Raw genomic sequence first — 20,109 nt, forward strand, 5'->3', positions numbered from 1 at the left:
ACATGAGTCTTTGGGGGACACTTTGTATCTAAATCATAACAGGCACTTTGGGAAATAGCGAACGTCTTCTAAAAGTGGATTCTCCTTGCCCAGCTCTGAATCTTCTAAAAAGCATTAAATTATAAAATGAATTTGAAGGATTTTATGGAAAGTAAATTATACTTTAGCAAAGCTGTTAAAATAAGAAGAAGGCCTCTAAAGTAGGAATATTACTAATTTAACCTACAGGTAAAGTTTTAGATGTGCGAGGGAACAACTTCACAACTGAGAAGTCCTCCGAATTTCTGCCACTCTAGAAAAGTTATGTTGTCCAAGGAGCCTAGAGGAATGAATACATCGTGCAGAGCGAGCCCTTGAGCAGAAGGGAAGAGTGAAGGAATCAACAACAGAAAATGAATGCAGTGACAAGAATCAGTCAACACCTTTCGCTAATAACTCTCAATATAAATAGTCTCAATTCCCCAGTCAAAACACAGGTTGGCAGTCTCAACTGTATGTTGAGAAACAACCCATCAATAAAGACACATAGAGATTGAAAATCAAAGATAGTGGCAGTACAACATACCAGAGCTTATGGGGCACAAGGGAAGGAGTCATAAAACAGAAGTTAAGAGCTGTGAATGTCCACATCAGAAAAGCAGCCAGAGGGCCGGGGATTTAGCTTAGTGGCTCCACTGCCTGCCTCACAAGTGCAAGGACTCAAGTTCGATCCCCAGTACCAAACAAAATAGAAAGAAAACAAAGAAAAGCAGTGAGAAACCAAATAAATAACGTATTAATGCTCCTCAGTGTTCTAAAAAACACAAGAACAATCCAAAACTAAAACTAGTACTGGAAAGGAAATTATAAAATTCAAAGCAGAAATTAATGAAATTGAAACAAAAAAAAATTACCAAAAAAAATCATTGAATTGAAGAGTTAATTCTTTAAAAGGATTTTTAAAATAGACAAACCCCTTGGAGTACTACTCAGCCATAAAGAATGAGAAATTAGAAACATTTATAGTTAAATGGATGCACAATGAAGCTATACTCTTAAGTGAAATAAATAAGACACACTTGAGTAAATACTGAATAGTTTCTCTGGTGTACAAAACTAAAAGAGTAAATAAGGTTCAAATGGTATAATTGGGAGTGTGAAACAGGAAAAAAGTGGGTAAAGGGGAAGTGGAAAGGGCAGGGGAAAGGAAATAAGGGAAGATAAAAGATGTGAAAAAATGGAAACAAAGTCTTTGTAAATACGGAAGGGTGAAGGGGGTGAAGGGAGGGCAGGGGAATGGGGGAAAAATGAGAACCAAGACACATCATGTAAAGGTACAAGACCCCAGTGATAAATGTAACTGTACTGTTTGCTTCAAATATACCAATAAACAATATACCAAGAAAAAAAACAGACAAACCCTTAACTAAACTCCTCAAAAGAAGAAAATAAAAGAGCCCAATCATTGCAATTAAAAATAAAGATAAAATCGCAATGAAACTGCTAAAACCCAGAGGATTGTAAACTTTGAGACTGATACTACAGTAAAATGGAGGATATAGGAATGGATAGATTTCTAGACACACATGAATATCAGAAGTGAACCAAGGAGATATAGAAACCCTGCAAAGTCCAATAACAGGCAATAAAACTGGGACAGTAATAAAAACACTACGAACTAAGAAATCATAAAGACTATACAGCATTTTGGCTTTTCTTACAAACACGTTTATACTTCCTGAGGTTCTGCCCACTGTGAAGATTTTCCTGAATGACAGGGGTGTCCTGGAAAGGGCTGCAATGCTGCAGTTGTCTATCTGTGGGTGGTGTCTGCACAGTGTGCAGAACCACCCATAAACCAGGCCCTAGCCCTCTCTTCCTCTGACGGCTGGTCAGATGGTAAACCCCATGAGGCCACAGGTACATGCTGGGAAGCAAAAGGCCACATAGCAGAAGTAGGAGCCTTGGACCTCTGGGCAATTTCCTGGTGTAATTTACTTGTACCCTCTGGACCTGCCCTGGCTCAGTTATGTACACACCATTTCTATTTGATGATAGACCGTTGCTGTGCGCATCCAACCTTATGACTTGGTGGATCAGATAATACCCAGCTCAGGAAAGGCAACTGAGGTCTCATGGTGACCTGGTGTTCATAGTCAAGTATTCAGTTTCCACTAAGGTCTGGTATCAGGCCAAGTGCTCTTTTTCAAAGGGATAGTAGTTGTTTGCAGATGATGGCAGAGCCTTGCTCCAAAACTCCTAAAGGCCTCTGCTGCAGTTCACCTATGGGGACCTGCCAGAGTCCCTAGACAGCATCCCTACCCGCTACTGACGCTCCACGTACCCTTGGCTCTGCTGGACCACACGGCCTCAGTGGCAGAGCAGCCTCCAAAGCATCCTGGACCTGCTGCAGAGGTAAAATACAAGCTCACTCGGGAGGCTGAGGCAGGAGGATTGCTATGAGTCCGAAACCAGCCTGGGCTACATTTTGAGTTCCAGGTCAGTCTCCACTACACAGTGAGACCCTGTCTCAAAAAAAAACAAACAAAAAAGTGCATCTATCATTCAGCCAAAATACTTAATCAGAAACAGTATTTTAAACTGGGATTCTGGTGAGGGTGATGGAGAAAATTAGAGCCATTTAGAAACATCTGAAACATACAGGATTGGCTGATTCTGACATATTCTTATGGGCTATTAAAACTGACAGTAGGCCAAAACCAACTCCAATAAGCAGTAGCTTCAGCTGCAGATGCATTGAAAGATGTGTGTAATTTCTGCTGTAAATGAATGTGGCATCAGATGCATGATATGCAGCCACCGATTAGGTAGATGCACAATTTTCCATTGCCATCAGAAAAAAATCAGAAACTGTATTCACAAAAAGAGAGAGTATGATATATGTGCATGGTTTTGCCCCAGGACTATTTAAGATTTCATGTTCTTGGTTATAATATGAAAAGACCTTATACAGCTTTATGCTATGGAAAGTACCACATTAGTCCATGATATTGATGATGTTATATTTACTGAACCAAGTGAGCAGAGATTTTCTGACATTTTGGAAACTTTGATAAGAAACTTGAATTCCAGAGGGTGGGAGGTTCAGGAATTTGCTCTGTTAGTAACATTTTTTGAGTTCCAGTGGTTAGGGGCATGCCAGAATATCCCATCCAAAGTAAAATACAAGCTAGACATAGTGGCGTATGCCCATAATCCCAGCATTCCGGGCAGCTGAGGTAGGATGGTCACATATTCAAGGCAATCTTGAGCGACTTAGCAATATCCTCTGAAAATGAAAAATGGGGGCTGGGGATTTAGCTCAGTGGCACAGCGCCTGCCTAGCAAGCGGCAAACACCTGAGTTCAATCCCTGGTACCAAAAAAATTAATAAATAGAAATTAAAAATGGGCCAAGGGTGTAGCTCAGTGTGGGAAACCAACTGTGAGGATCAAGGCCTGGGCTGATCTCTCCATGAAGCATGGGAGAGGAGATAGTAAGCTGTCCCTCCCTCGGGCTGCATGTTAGCATGCTGGCGCCAGCCAGTTGCAAGGAGAAAGTCACCTGCAGCTGAGGTATCATTAAAGAAAATACACATTTGGGTGCAGTCTGTGTATTGTGAAAACCTGATGAACTTTCCCTGAACCTTGAGTCACGTGTTTGCTTGCTTTGAGCGAATCAAATAGAAGTGAGGAGTACCGCCAGTTTTGTTCACTATCCCCTCTTCCAAATTATCTTTGTGTCTTTTGTCTTCCATCCTAGTTTGCCATCCCCAACCCCAGTCAGGACAAACTTGTACACTGGTTCCTGAAAGGCCCTGGGTTCAAACTCCAGTACAAAAAAAAAAAAAAAAATTTTATTGCCTCCCAAACTTCACTTCTCAAACTTGAAGAAGGAAGCACAATTCTTGATAGCTCTCTTCAGGTTTTGGAGGCAGTAAATTCCAACTGTGAATACTGCTTTCAATCAGTGGTAAGAAAGACTTCTAGCTGTGGGTGGAGCCCCCATACAGAAAAGGGCTGTGCAGCTGTTTGCTGCTTGGAAAGTTCTAGAGATGCAGTGGTAGCAAAAGATGTGAGGAATGCATGACAAACCTCAGTAGGAAAATTATAGACCAGGCCCTAAAGATTTAAAATGTGGCCAAACCATCTCGAGTGAAAAGTTACAAATTTTCTAGGACAAAGTTTATTGTGTGAAATGATATATGAGAGGTAAAGCACCTGACTACAGGGGAAAACCCACTATACGATTACACCTGCCAATTTTGAACTGGGTTCTATATAAACAAGACAGGGCATTGAGCAGATGCAGTAACAATCTTTTACAATATGAACTTGTTCAGAATCGAGTAAGAGCAAGACCAGAGGGCTCAAGGAAGTTGCATCAGCAGGCAGCTCACAACTCTCTGTCGTCTTTCACTGTTGTTACTAGTGCCTCTCCCTAAGGTCACAGCTACAGATGTAGGGTCCATCACTAAGATGGACCAAAAAAGGAGGGAAAACCTATACTTGGATCATAGAGCAGTTGCTCCTATGGGTGTAAGATGAGAATAGACGGCAACTGTCATCCAGCTCTATTCAGGGGTGGCAATGAAAGACAGTCACCAGAGGAAAATCTTTCCAGTGAGCAGAGGTCATCCTCTTGGTGTGGAAAGAGAAGGAGACAGAATGCAGAAGATATGTGAACTCATGGGTGAAGAGAAATAACTGGCAATGAAGGGGACTGAGAAGAGAAAGATGTAAAGGTTGAGTGGAAGGGGAAGAAGCCAGAGACAAAGACCAAAGCTGAGGTCCTAATATGGCATCACACTCTGACTAGGCCCTTGATGGTGAGCAGATCGCGCTGGGCAAGCAGTAGACATTTTCTAGGTATGAGTTTGTTGTTGTCCACGCAATCACTTCTTTATCTTTTAATATTTTTGGTACTAGGGATTGAACTCGGGACCTTGCCTCTATGAGGCAGGCAGTGGAACCACTGAGCTAAATCCCCAGCCCCTACACCATCACTTCTTGAGGGTTTACAGAGGGCTGTATTCATTGCCATGTTATTAAATGTAATTTTGTTTTAAACTAGAGGATTGACTGACAGCAAATGAGGAATGGAATTGGGCCCATGATCATGCAATCCACGGTTTTACCACCTACAGAATCAACCAGAAGATGCCTGGTTCATAAAAGTATTAGAATAACACATTAAATAGCATCTGCTTGGAGGTGATTTTTTTTCCTTTTTGTGTCAGATTTTCATTATGTAGTCCAGGCTGGCCTCGAATTTATGATCCTCCTGTCTCAACCTCCTGAGTGCTAGGACTATACCACCATACCCGGCTTGGAGGTGGTGATATTTTAAAAATATGGCAATGTCTTCTAGGATGTAGCATACAGTTTGAGTTTAAGAATTTTTTATCACGTTATGTCCTCCTGAAAAGACACATAGGTCTGAGAACAAACAGGTAGAAATGAGTGGCTCTACTTGCTGTGTCTCTTGTGATTCTCGGATTTTAATGTTTTAAAAAACTATTTGTTTGGACATTTCTCATACATATTGATCACATTAATCACAGGGAACTTATAGCTGAATATGTCTTTTTTTATTGGTACATTTTAGGTATACAATACAGTTACATTCATCACTGGGATCTTGAACATAATATATCTTGATTATTTCCCATTCCCTTCCCCTCCTTTCTGCCTTTCTTCTTTTAGATGTCTCCATCTAAAAAGGTTTGTTTCCATTTTTTTCTTTCTGTTCTTTTTAATTTTTCCTTTCCTCCTCTCTCCTTCTCTCCCTTGTTCTCCTTCCCATTTGAAAATGTTCTTGCCATTTCCCATTATCTAGCCTTATTATGCTCATTTATTCTTTGGGTTCCTCACTCAAGAGAAACAATGTGATATTTAAACTTGTGTGTCCAGTTTCTTTCACTTAAAATGATGGCCTTGAGGTGCCTTCATTTTTCTACAAATGACTCAATTTTATCCTATTATGAGTAGTACTCAACTGTATATAAATATCACATTTTCTTTATCCATTCATCTTTTGATGGGCATCTGGGCTGTTTCCAAGATTTGGTTACTATAAACTGTGCTCCTACAAACATGGGTGTGCATATATTATGATACTCTTAACTCTCTTGGGAAGGTACCAAGGGAAATAGCTGGGTCAAATAGAACCTCTAATTTTAATTTTTGGAGTAATCTCCATACTGATTACCATAGTGGTTTTACTAGTTTACATCCACACTAGAAATGAAGAATTATTTTTTCCACACAGTCTTACCATCATTTGCTATCCACTGATTGCTTGTTGATAGTCATTCTCTCTAGAGTAGGATGAAATCTCAGTGTTACTTCAATTTGCATTTCTCAAATGACCAGTATGTTGAGTATTTTCTCACATTTTTATTTGCTGTTTGTACTTTTTCATCTGAGAAATGTCTATTCTTTGCAGATGCTTGCTTTTCGATTGGCTCTTTAAATTTAGAGTGTGTGTGTGATTTTTACAATATTTTATTATAGTCTAAATGTTAGTCCATTGTCTGAGGAGTAGCTGGTAAAAATGTTTTCCCATTCTGTGCCTTATCTCATCACCCTGTTGGTGGTTTCTTTTACTGTGCAAAAGCTTTTTAATTGGATCTGATCCCAGGTGTTGATTCTTGTAATAATTCCTATGAGATCAAGGATTTGTTCATAAAGTCTTCGACTATATTTAAGTCTTCAAGAGTTTTATCTGAACTATTTTCTAGTAGATTTAGTGTTTAGATCTTTGATCCACTTTAATATTTATTTAGTATATGGTGAATGATATAGTTATAGGTTCAATTTTTGGCATGTGGAAAAAAGTCAATTTTTCCATTATCGTTTATTAAAGAGTCTATCTTTCATCCAATGAAGGTGTTTGGTCTCGCTGTCAAAGGTAAGGTATCTGAGTATGCTTGGAGTTGGTTCTGCATTTCTGGTCTGTGCCGTTGATTCTTGGGTCTTATTTTTTTTCCAGTGCCATGCCGTTTTTATAATGATAGTTTTTTAGTATAATTTCAAATCAGGGATTGTGACGCCACCAATTTCCATTGCTGCCCAGAACTGCTTTTGTTATTCTAGGTATCTTCAGCTTCCATATGAATTTTAGGATTGTGTTCTCTAGTTCTGTGAGGTAGGCTGTCGGTATTTTGATTGGGATTGCATTAAATCTGTTTTGGAAGTACAGTTATTTTCACTACATTGATTCTGCCTATCCAAGAACAGGGGATACCTTTGCATTTTCTGATATATTTTTGATCTTCTATTTCAAAATACTGCAGTTTTCAATATTTAGGTCTTTCACTTCCTTTGTTAGAATGATTCCTACGTGTTACATTTTTCTTGATGCTATTGTGACAGGTGATGTTTCCCTAACTTCTCTGTCAGTGAATTTGTTACGTGTGTACAGGAATGTTACTAATTTTTGAATATTGACCTTGTATCCTACTATACTATTAAAAAAAAATTTTTTTTTTTTTTTGGTACCGGGGATCGAACTCTGGTCCTTGTGCTTGCAAGGCAGGCGGCGGCACCACTGAGCTAAATCCCCAGCCCTCAGGTTTGGATACTAATTCTAGGAGTCACTTTGTGGAGTTTTTGGGGTCTTCTATATACAGTATCATGTTTTTGGCAAATAATAATTTAACTTCTTCCTTTCCTATCCTTATTCTTTTTATTTCTTTATATTGTATAATTGCTCTGGCTTTTGTTTCCAGAAGTATATTTAATAGGAGTGGTGCTTTCAGAGTGAAAGCTTTCAGTTTTTGACCATTTAGCATGATATTGGCTGTTGGGTTGTCATAGATGGCTTTTATCAGATTGAGATAAGGAATACCCATTCAAATAGGCTTTTTTAAAAAAAATAATAAAAGAGTGTTGGAGTCTTTTTTTTTTTTTTGGTACCAGAGATCGAACTTGGGCCCTTGTGCTTGCAAGGTAGGCAGTGGAACCACTAAGCAAAATTCCCGTTGGTTGTTGGGCCTTGTCAAATGCTTTTTTTTGTGTCTATTAAAATGATCATGTGGTTTTTGTCCTTGGTTCTATTAATATGGTATATTACATTTATTGATTTGCATATCTTGAACCATTCCTGCATTCCTGAAATGACTCCTACTTGGTAATGGAATATATAATCTTTTTGATGATTTGCTGCATTTTGTTTGCCAGTAACTTACTAAGAATTTTTGCATCTATTTTTATTAAGGAGATTGGCCTGTAGTTCTCTTTTTTGGTTGGATACTTATCTGGTTTTGGTAACTGGTTAGTGCTTGCTTCTAGGAATGAGTTTGGGTGTATTGTTTCCTTCTCATTTTTATTAAAAAGTTTGAGGAGTAGTGATATTAGATCTTTTCTAAAGTTCTTGTGGAATTCAGTAGTAAATCTGTCAGGGCCTGGGATTTTATTTGTTGGAATTTTAAAATTAATTACTTCTGTAATTTCATTGACTCATGTTCGATTATTTTGAATTTTTATACCTTCTTCAAGCAGCTTTGATAATTCATGTATATCTAGGACCTGTCCATTTCTTCTGAGTTTTCCACCTTATTACAGTACAGATTCTCTATGTTGGTATTGATGATCTGGATTTCTACAGGTTCTCGTGATTTTCCCCTTTTCCTTTCTAATTGCATGGGTTTGCATCTTTTATTTCCTTTTTTTTTATAAAGTTGGCCAAGGGTTTGTCAATTTTACTCAATCTTTCAAAGTGCCAACTCTTCAATCATTCATTCTTTGTATTGCTTTCTTAGTCTCAATTGCATTAATTTCTGGTCTCATCTTTATAATTTCCTTCCTCATATGAGCTATGTGTTTTAATTTGTTCTCTTCTTTTTCTAGAACTTTAAGGTTCAACATTAGGTTATTTATTTAAGCTCATTCTGTTTTTCTGATGAGGGAATTCAATACTATACATTTCCCTTTTAGGACCACTTTCATTGCATCCCATAAATTCTAGTATGTTATGTTGAAATTAATTGGAATTAACTGTAGAAACTGAGTAATTTCTTTTTAAATATCATCTTTGAACCATTGGTTGTTCAGGAGGGTGTTATTGAATTTCCATGTGTGTTTGAAGTTTTTGTAGTGTCTTTTGCCATTTATTTCTAATTTCATTACACTACGATGTGATGATATACAGGCAATAATTTCAATTCCTTTGCACTTAAGCATGTTCTATGAGCAAGCATGTGGTCTGTTTTGGAGAAAATTCCATATAGTGGTGAGAAGAATGTGTATTCTGTTGCTGTGGGATTGAACACTCAGTAGATATCTACTAAGTCCATTTTTTCAAATATTTGGCTCAGCTCTGATATTTCTTTGATTTTTTTCAGTGTGACAAGTTCCTTTTTTATTCTTCCTTCCCCATCTTTTAGGGGGTGTTGAGAATTAAAACCAAGGCCTTGCACTGAGCTATATCACCAGCTTTTTTTAGGGAAATTTTAATTTATTTTTTACAATTAATTTTATGGGTACGCTTTAGGTATACATGATAATCACATTCATCATAGGGGATTTGTATCTGTACATGATAGACCTTGGTTTTTATCCCATTCCCTTTCCCTCCCTTCAACCCCACTCCTCCTTATTTATAAAAGCTTTGTTCCATTCTTTTTGTTTGTTTTGTTTTTTTGAGACAGGGTCTCACTATGCAGTTCAGACTGCTCTGGAACTCATGTGTAGCCCAGGCTGGTCTTGAACTCACAGCAATCCTCCTGCCTCAGCCTCCCGAGTGCTGGGATTACAGGCGTGCACCATGGAATGTATTTTAAATAAACTCCCTCCCTAGCTAACTCCCAACTCTTTCTTTCCTTCCTTCTTCCCCTCCCATCCTGCCTCTCCTTTTTCTTTTTGTGTTGCTTGGGATCAATCCCAGACCTCAGGCACACTGGGCAAGTGCTGTTCCACTGAACTGAATCTCCAGCCATAATTCTTAATCATAGACAGTTTGGGAATCTTAGGTAGAGTATCTCTTCGTATGGTGAGGATAAATGAGTTATTAGGTTACAGTCCTTTGAGTCACTAGATTTTCCTAAGCTGTATTTTTTGGTTTATTTTTGGCATTTGGTGGAATTAAGTTGGAGGCAAGGAGTTGGAGCAGCAGCCAGTTAATGGCAGGCCAGAAGGCATCCTGGGAGTATGGAAGCCCCATTTCATCGCTTCTAGCCACCAGTCTTTCATCCAAGCATACAGTCCTTTCTTTTGGTTTTGTTTCAGGGACCTACTCTGTGATATTTATAATGTTGAGGTTTTGGTTATAATACTTTCTTGCCAAACCAAAGTGTTCATATTTGGGTATACCGAATGGCTCTAGGAAGTAGTTTCCTTCGTATCTGTTCTTTCCACCAGTTGTTATTCACCTCTGTGGTCCGCTCAGTTTGTACTGGTGTTTTAGAGTCCAGCTTCCAGTCTGGTTTTTGCCTGCCTGCTACAGTGTGGATCTCTATCAACTGGGTGGAGACACTGTTTTCCATTTTTGCTTCTTTTTGGAGGGTGGGTACCGACAGTCAAACTCGGGACCTTGCACTTGCAAGGCAAGCAGCAGAATCACTGAGCTAAATCCCTGGCCCCATAGCTTCTATTTTTGTATGTGAATATTTCAAGTTAATTGCAGCACGAAGAGTGCCAGTGATTAACTCTTCTCTTGTTTTCCTAGCTGTTTCTTCCATCTTCTCTGGGCTCTGGGATTGAGGAGCTGAGTTTGCAAGTCAGATCCTTTCTCAGTTTGTAGAGATTTCAGTCCATAATCAGCTGACTCCCAGGCAGAGTGGCAGAGGGGCAACAGTTCATGGCAACCCGAAGATAGCAAAGCAAAAGGAGGTCTTTAATGTTTTTATCTAGTTGACATATTTGTGGCAGTAGGGTATTGACATGCCCTGTTATGATTATATTACTGCTTATCTGATTTTTCACATCCATGAGTGTTTGTTTTACGTAGTTGGCTGTGCTAGTATTTGGTACATACATATTTCTGATCGCTATCTCATCCTGTTGGACTGTTACCTTAACGGGTATGTAGCAACTTTGTCTCTTCTGATTAGTCTTTGCTTGAAATCCAGTTTGTCTCAAATAGAATAGCTATCCCTAGTTTTTTTTTTCTGGCTTCCTCTTGCATGGAGTATTGGTTTCCACCCTTTGACTTTCAGGCTATGAATTTGTTTTGGAGTTAAATATGTTTCTTGTATTTAGCATATTGTTGAACCTTGCCTCTTGACCCATTCTGCCAGTCTGTTTTGATTGGTGAATTCAGACCATTCACATTGCTGTTATAACTGAAATATATTGACTTATCCTTGTCATATTATTTTCCTGTGGTTTATTCTCTTTCTTTCATTTCTAATTGTTTGGCTTGCCTGTTGGATTCATTCTACAGGGATTCTTTTTCTAGAATATCCTTCAGAAATTTTTAGAGAGCTGGTTTGGTGGTCATGGATTTCTTCAGGTGATTTTTGTCATGGAAATATCTATATTATTTCTCCATCAAGTTTGAAAAATACTTTCCCAGGGTACAATGATATGGTTTGGAGGTTGTTTTCTTTTAGAGCTTGAAATACTTCACTCTATGCTGTTCTTGACTTGAGGGTTTGTATTGAGAAGTCTGCTGTGACTCTGTCGGGCTTTACTTTGTATGTGATTTGTTTCTTTTCTCTAACTGCTTGTAGGATTTTGCTCTTCTGTTGGGTTTCTGTAATCTTGACGATTGTATTCTTTAGTATAGTATTTTTTTTTTTTTTTTTTATCATGGCTATTTGGAGTTCCCAGCCAGGAAGACTCATCCTTGGCAAAAAGGGTGGAGTGGGTGACCATGTATCGACTGAAAATTTAGTATTTTAGCAGGCAGAGATAATGCAATTCCTTCCTTTTGGAGTTTTTGAGTTATAGCAACCATAAAAAACTGAGTCACGAAATCTCAGAAAAAAATTTAATCCTGACATAAAGAATTGGCTAATTTAATTCATTTTAAAGATCTGTAATTATTTTAATAGCATGCTTTTGGTGTGAGCAAAAATAATTTTGTATTATTAATAAAAATAAAACATTTGAAGAATATTACATGTATTTGTTCTTTAAAGTATTTTTCACGTTTACATTAGTAGAGTAGCATATGTTATAAAATACATACTATGAAGCATGTGTTCGATGTAATTTTAAACTCCAACCAAAAACATCTTTGTTGAAAGAAGTATCTACAGGGCTGGGGATTTAGCTCAGTGGATCCGCCGTGTGCCTCAAAAGCACAAGGACCTGAGTTCGATCCCTGGTTAAAAAAAAAAAAAAAAAAAAAAAGTCTACAGATGCTGCCTTCTTAGTTTTCCTAAATTGATAATTTGACATTCAAAATAACCACTGAAGCATTAACTTGGGATTTGAGGAAGGTAGGGAAAAGTATTGTCAAACAATTGAACAAGAGTACAAAGCCTAACTACAACTTACAACCATGTAAAACAAACTATTGTATAATAATATATAGGGACTTTGATCATTTTGAGTTGTTCTTATGAATAATGACATCCTTGAGTGCAATTTTAATCTGATTCTTGATTTCTTGTCGTATTTTTTCATCCTATGCTATTCTCCTAGTGTTCAAAAGTCATCTTTTTCTTTCGAGGATTGCTTTTTGCTAAGGAATTATTTTTACATCCTAATTTCCCAGAGCTCTTCCTCATTTTGTGTGGGGGTATAGAATTTTAAGTAGGCCACTTCCCTCAGACACTGTACAAATCATTACTAATGGAAAGATTAACTGCAAATGACTAAGTTCTTTTCCACTTTTTAACTAGTATAGTCAATAGTTTGCACAAGTGAAGAGATGGTTATAATGCTGCTTCTTCATGCAGAAAGGGTAATTTCTTGAATTTGTGGAAATGGGTGCCACACACTTTGTATAACACTACTAAATATTCCCTATAATTAAGACAGATAAAAGGCTAAACCAACTATTCATTTGGTTTTCTTTGTGCCATGTCAATCTTCCTTGGCACGTTCCCTATAACAAATAATGTAATCACAAATACATGGCTTATGCATGATGTATTTGTCTTATTAAAGATGATAATGCATAGAAGTGCGTAGTGACTATACTGTAAGGTAATATAGGCCCACTTAATATTTTATATTGGGTGGGCTGGGGATTTTGCTCAGTTGTTCTGCCGCTTGCTTTGCAAGCGCAAGTTTGATCCCTGGTACCAAAAATAAATAAGTAAGTACATAAATATTTTATATTGGGCAACCTACTCTGTGACTGGCATTGTTTTAAACCTTTTTACATGAGAATCTCATGGTTTAAAATCCTGCTGGCCTAGTGAGGGTCTCCCACAGGAGGAGGTCTGTTACTCTTACATTTCCATTAATAGAACATCACTGGAATTACTTGTGACCGAAAAGTTTAACATAAAACTAATTGAAACTGGATGCATAGAAATTTATATTTAAATATATGACAATTATTTGAACTTATACTTCAGATGGCAAAAGAGAACTATACATCCACCCTAGCAACAAAGAGTTCTAAAAAAGTTCAAAATCTTATCTGATGACATAAAATAATTCTACATTTCTTGAAATACAGGATTCAAGTTCAGTGGTTTTAGGTAAAAGTTTTCCACATATAATCCTTTATTTCCTGTTCCTATTTTAAACATAAGTATATTTTGTTTTCACATTAGGGGCTTCTACAAATTGTAAACATTAGGAACATCTACATATATAATGGATAGATGGTTGTCAGAGAGCTTCAAGCTTGAACTTTTCACTACTCAAACAGCAAAGCTCAAAAAAACCTGTATGGTGTCCCTAATTTTGTTTGATAGAACTTTTTCTTTTTGTACCAGGTATTGAACTTAGGACCTTGTGCTTGCAAGGCAGGTGCAGTGCCACTGAACTAAATCCCCAGCTCTGTGCTTGATAGTTGAACCAAAAATCCGACTTGAAAATATTTGTATGGGCCAAGAGTGAGGCACGTGTTGCCTCCTGCCAGCGGACACAAAGGGCGACACTTCAGTCTAAGTGCGCTCTTGCCCAAATTTTTAGTGAAAAACAGTAAAAAAAGACCAAGAGAAGCCGAGCGTGGTGGCGCACACCTGTAATCCCAGGACTTGGGAGGCTGAGGCAAGAGGATTGCTGTGAGTTCAAGACCAGCCTGGGGTAGTGAATTCCAGGTAAATATCAATTACTTAGTGAGACCCTGCCTCAAACAAACAAACAAACAAACAAACAAAGAAAAGACCTCAGGAAGTGAACTGCCAACAATCATTATGGAAGGAAATGAGACTTTTTCCAAAATATTTCTTCTCCAATTTCTCTCCAGCTTCTAGTACACTAGAAAGCCTCCAAGGTGAAGAGCCTGTACAAAACTTTAAAATTTTTATTTACCATTGTTTTGACATTTAATGTACTGTACTTATTGTAGATGTTTCCACAACCTAGAGCTGTTAAATTTGGGTAAAAAGTCTGGGGAAAATGAAGTTTTAAGTGTAATTTTTGAGCCTCAGAATCAATTACTTGGTTTCCCATTCTTATTGGAAAAATACACTCAGTTCTTGAATTCTCTGGTGTTCCAACAAGAACTTGGAATGAACTGAATTTGACAACTGAGGTATCAGTTCTGTATCTTAATATCAGACACAATACTGAAGTATGAAAAGTCACTGGCTTCAAAAATTGGCTAAATTACCTTTTTGGCAACAATTCCTATTTGTCATCTCAGGATGTCATTTTTTCATCACAAAGCCACATTATCTCCACTGCTACTTCTAGTAAAACAAAGCCATCAACTTTGAATGCTGTACTGCTTCTCTCTGGGTGATGACTAAGGCTATTGATACCACTTATCCTGTGTTTACTAGGGATTTCTGATTTGTTTGGACACTTGCAAGTGTGTCACTTTCGATCAAGCAAACTGAGTTTCCTATCTATCCTTGCTGAAGGATCTTTGAAGATACCTTGCTACATTAAAGATCAAGTGTCTTTTTGTGAGCAAATCTAGAAACCAAATCAGAATCGAGTGCTATGACAGAATTTAGGGTGGGGGGGCACTCTGGGCAGACACCCCAAAAGCACCTGGGCCAATCCTTGGTAAAAATCAGCAGAGCACTTCAACCTTTAGGAGGGTGTACCCTCAGTGCCATGTCACACTACCTGGCACAAATAACAGCCTGGATCTCTACCAGAATTAATGTTGTCTGGCTGTCCCTCTGAATAACCCAAACAATATAAACTTTGTGATATTCCTCCTACAATTTATAACACTTCCAAATAAACTGAAATTTAAACATTTTTTTAAAAAAAATGAAGCTCCCATTATTAAAGTCTTATAGGTGTACTAAAATTCCATTCTTCAAAATAATTGTTCAGAAATGTCAAAATACAGTTTAAATATTGTAGAGTTCGTCTTTTCCTCATTAAATATAACTAAGACAAAAAGATGTCAAGTAACTGGGAGGCAAACAAATACTTCACTTTGAGGAAACTGGTATTATAACATCAAGGATCACACAAATTTAAATACTTTTCAATTATTAGGAAATCTGGCTAATCCCAGCACTTGGGAGGCTGAGACTAGAGGATTGCCATGAATTTGAGACCTACATGGGCTACATAGTGAGCTCAAAGCCAGTGTGAACTGCATACACGAGCCAGTCTCAAAGAAAAAAAATATTAGGGAAATTTTGGAGAACATAACTGAAGGGAAGAAAAATCTACAAATAATTTTACAAGTTTATAGGCTTTCTTCCCTTTTTTTTGTTGGTAGTGGGGCTTGAACCTAGGGCATTTACACTCAGAAACATCAAGTTTTTTTTTATAATGGGAAACAGTCTTGTTAAGTCACTAAGATTCCCAGGCTGGGCTTGAAATTGTGATCGTCCTGGTTCAGCCTCCCAAAGTGTTAGAATGACAGGCATGTCTAATCACATCTGGCTAATTTTCACATTTTTGAGGCTGTCTACAAAATCTGACGTAGTCACACATACACATTTATGACACAAAATGCTACAGTAGTAATTTACAATATAACCAAGGTTGCATGCACACACTGCAAGGATTCCATTGATCCTACTTAATGCTTGAAAGCACATGAACTAATCCTATACTGGGAGCCATAGAGGATTTCCAAAGTTAATTTTTAGTGACAATGTATTGATTCACATAATGGTCAATGGCACCAATTTTTTTACTGTGAAAAAACATTAGTTGTAAAAAATTCAATCCTAAAAATACACAAAGGCAAATGCATCTACAAATAAAAACAGAAATTTTTCTTACATTTGAATTTTCTCTTCCCCCAACTATTTTGACAAGTGCTAGATCAAGGCAATGTTCACATATTTTAAAACTTTATCTATAGCTCAATATCCTCATTCATCTCCTACTATATTCGAGGACAAAAGTCATTTTTTAAATTATTCTGACTTACAAATTTAATTAATGGAAAAATTATATTCTATTTTAGAAGCCTGGTTAAGCTCTTCCTTCATGGCTTCTATTTCCCCTTACATATAAACTAACTCTTTAGTGTCAAAATAATAGCATAGTGGGGCTGGAGATTTAGCTCAGTGGCAACCAAGCCTGTCTTGCAAGCACAAGGTCCCCGAGTTCGATCTCCAGTACCAAAAACCACCACCACCACCTAGCACAGCCTAACTGGGTCACCCTCTGTGGATATTAGTACATTTTTTCCTCTCTGTATAAAATTTGTTTTAGGAGGAAATAATGTCATATTATCACAGGAATCTTTTTTTGCTTGTTGTTTGAGACAGGGTCTCACTATGTAGTTGAGACTGACCTGGAACTCACTATGTAGCCCAGGCTGGTCTTGAACTCACAGAGATCCTCTTGCCTCAGCCTCCCGAGTGCTGCGATTACAGGTGTGTGCCACCATGCCCGACTTCACTGGAATCTACTTTTAAAGATAATAGATATAACAAGAGCACAGATTCATAATGCTTAATTTTGATATTCTCAAAATTTAACTTATTAGTTCTCACTGACAAAAGCAGTCAAAATCCTCAGGACACAAGGATGCACAGTATGTAAAATGATTCAAGTTTATTTTATATAACAGGTATTCAATTCTGTAAAAATTTGCAAACATCACCTTTATTAATATTTAAATAGTTTTGTAAACAAAGCAAAAAATCCTAATTATAAAAATTGTGAGAACATGAACCTTACTTCTGAGTATACTTTTTTAAACATTAAAAGCCAGTAAATGTAGAAGTTGAAGGAGAAGAGAAAAAGGCTGACAATAGATTATTTGCATTGTCCTCTTCCCAAATATCTAAAACATTGCATATTCCACTATTTTCATTGTAGCCTGTAAACCCCAAAAATTCTGACTTCTCTTCACTAGTCTGAAATAAATCCAGTAGGGATTGTACTGGTGAACTACAAATTCTGTTTTCTTCTTGTGTAATATGAAATTCAGTTATTTTCTTATCTGATTCAGCCTTTGGTTCCACATTTTCTTTTTTATTTCGTCCTAATAATATCTTCACTTTTCGGTGGATCTTACTGGAAGGTAAATTCTCCATATTTTTGATGTCACATTCATTGAGTTCCTCAGGAGGATGACAGGATGGAATTTTTGTCTTTATTGTTAGGTGCTCTTTTGAACTGCTTATTGTTAACAGATCAGAATCATGACCAAATACTGAATGAAGGTCTTTTGCTGGAAAAAGCATAGTATCTGACTTTTGTTTTGGATAGGATAAATTATTATCCATCTTGAAAGGAGAAACCTGTACAGATGTCTGTAGATTACTAGGATTTTCATTTAAAATTAATTCATGTTCAGATATGTAAGGAACACAATCCTGTTTGTTTTTACATGGAGGTAACTGTGTAAAACTTTGTTTTGTGTCATTTTTAGCTGCATTTAACATGGAACATTCATTAATCATTTTCTCATTAAGTCCTTTCAATTCAGTTGAAGGTAAAGGGATGGGTTCTGAAATAAACACAAGTTTTTCTTTGGATTCCTGGGTTTCTTCAACAAGGAAAGTCTGCTTAATCATCTGTACATTATTTTCTCTGAAGTCTTTCTGAGAAATACGTTGCAAGTCTAACCTTCCTTTTGGTCCAGTCTTTTTCTGGACATTTGAAGAAACAGGAGAATGGGATCCAACACTGTATTTTATTCTTTACGGTGGGGGGAAAGGAAAGGAAACATTAATTGGTACCAAACCAAATTCCTTAGAAATTAGTAAAAGTAATTTATAATTTCATACTTATGAAATTTAACTTAAAAATATAAAATAACAGAAATCTCAACATTTTGCAAATTTATTTAGATGAAAACTCTAGTGTACTTCTCATCCACTTTCTTCTTCCTCCTAATCAGTATCTTGAGCTTGGTATTTCTTTTTTTTGAGACAGGATCTCACTATGTAGTTGAGACTGAACTCACTATGTAGCCCAGGCTGGTCTCGAACTCACAACGATTCTCCTGTCTCAGCCTCCTGAGTGCTGGGATTACAGGCAAGCGCCACCATGCCTGGCTGAACTTAGTATTTAAAACTAATCAGGTAAACCAAGGAAATATGATTAGATCTGGGTCTGCCTTTAATTTTATTTTGCTAAAAAATTCAGTAACATTTTAACTCATTTTCCTTAGTAATGTTGTGAATAAGTATTTATTAGCAAACCTAAGGCAGAAACATATAATTTTTAAAGAGTAAAATATTTACTATCAAAGTGAGTTTGAAACTTATCTTTATACTGTTAAACATGAGAAATTAGTAATTCTTTAATTTAATCAAATATTTGACTTATCCTTTTTGCTTCATGTTGCATCCTGATATTCATGGGATGCTAGCTTATAATTAGACAATTCTAAATTATATACAAATAGAAGTTCTTGGGAACTAGGAATGGAACCCAGGGGCTCTCTACAACTGAGCTACATCTATAGCCCATTTTATTTTTTATTTTGAGATAGGGTTGTACTAAGTTGCCTAAGCTGGCCTTGAACTTGCAATCTTTCCATCAGTCTCTTAAGTATTATAGACATGCCCCACCATGCTTGGGTCGCCTATAACATCTTACAGTATATATATGCTAGATTAAGAGTAAAACATACACGATTTACCTGACACTTCCACCAGATTGGTTAATTTTACATATGTGATTTGTTTATACTTAAGATTTCCTTTTTTGCCTAGCATGTATGAGACCCTGGGTTCCAGCTCCAACACAGGATAGGTGGGGAGAAGGTTCTTATGAAACAATAGGCGATTAAAAACCAAAAACTCTAAGTCCGATATGGTTCCCTCTTTTTAGGTCCAGAGCAGTTTAGAAGTCTAGACCCAGAGGGAAAACTGGCAAAGATAAAATAACCAGTATATATATAAATAACCAGTAAATAAATATTATTACTAGTTCAGAATTTTAGAGTGAATTATTAGGGAATTGTAAATTTTTATTGTAGCATACAATATACTGAATTATCACTCTAGTTGAAAGTACATAAAGCATTTAAGAAATTTTAGTTTATGGGAATAATTTAATCAGGATCTATTTTGTCAATGTGCAGTTAGTTCTTGTACAACAAAGAGCAATAACTTCAGTAATAAATAGCAAGTATAGTAAAACATAAATACTTAGTGAAAGTATAAGATCTTATGGCTCACAAAATCTAAAATATTAACTTCATTAAAAAAAAGTTTGCCAACTCCTTTGGCAAGCCACATCAAGGAGACTAAAACTAAGGTAAGCATGGGAATGGAAGTTACTGGTTTTTAGCCATATATATATGTATGTATGTATATATATATATATATATAAAAACACGAGTTTAAAGCTTTAGTTGATAAATTACCTTTTCTTTTTAGGTGTGTCTTTTTCACTTTCAACAAAATCAAAAACTAATTTAGACACAATATCATCAACAACTTGGTACTGGTTACTCTCTGCAAAGTTTCTGTGTTGCTCACTGAGAAGGTGCTAAAACAGAATGAAAAAAGGCAAACGTCATTAAAATTGTATTTTTAATTCAACAGATCCTTTTTCATTCTAGGATTCCTAACATTTTCATGTCTCTAGTTTCCCAATAAGCACAAAAAAACAAAACAAAACCCAAACATTAAAAAAAAAAAAAAAAAAAAAACAAAAAAAAAAAAAA

At 36.7% G+C, this 20,109-nt stretch overlaps 1 protein-coding gene across 1 annotated transcript in view; it reads right to left on the reverse strand.

The window, feature by feature from the left end:
• Nucleotides 1-17,151: 17,151 nt before the first annotated feature.
• Nucleotides 17,152-20,109, reverse strand: part of Dbf4 (DBF4 zinc finger) — a gene marked incomplete at its 5' end in the record, with an annotated part of 20,508 nt that continues 17,550 nt past the window's right edge. Inside the window, 2 exons of the mRNA XM_019208780.2 lie at nt 17,152-18,128; nt 19,807-19,931. Of these exons, the coding sequence (XP_019064325.1) occupies nt 17,186-18,128; nt 19,807-19,931 (1,068 nt within the window). The remainder of the gene's footprint in view (nt 18,129-19,806; nt 19,932-20,109) is intronic.

The sequence above is a fragment of the Fukomys damarensis genome, unplaced genomic scaffold (genome assembly GCF_012274545.1).
Source record: "Fukomys damarensis isolate Sample0158 unplaced genomic scaffold, DMR_v1.0_HiC HiC_scaffold_4, whole genome shotgun sequence".
In the NCBI taxonomy this organism is placed as follows: Eukaryota; Metazoa; Chordata; class Mammalia; order Rodentia; family Bathyergidae; genus Fukomys; species Fukomys damarensis.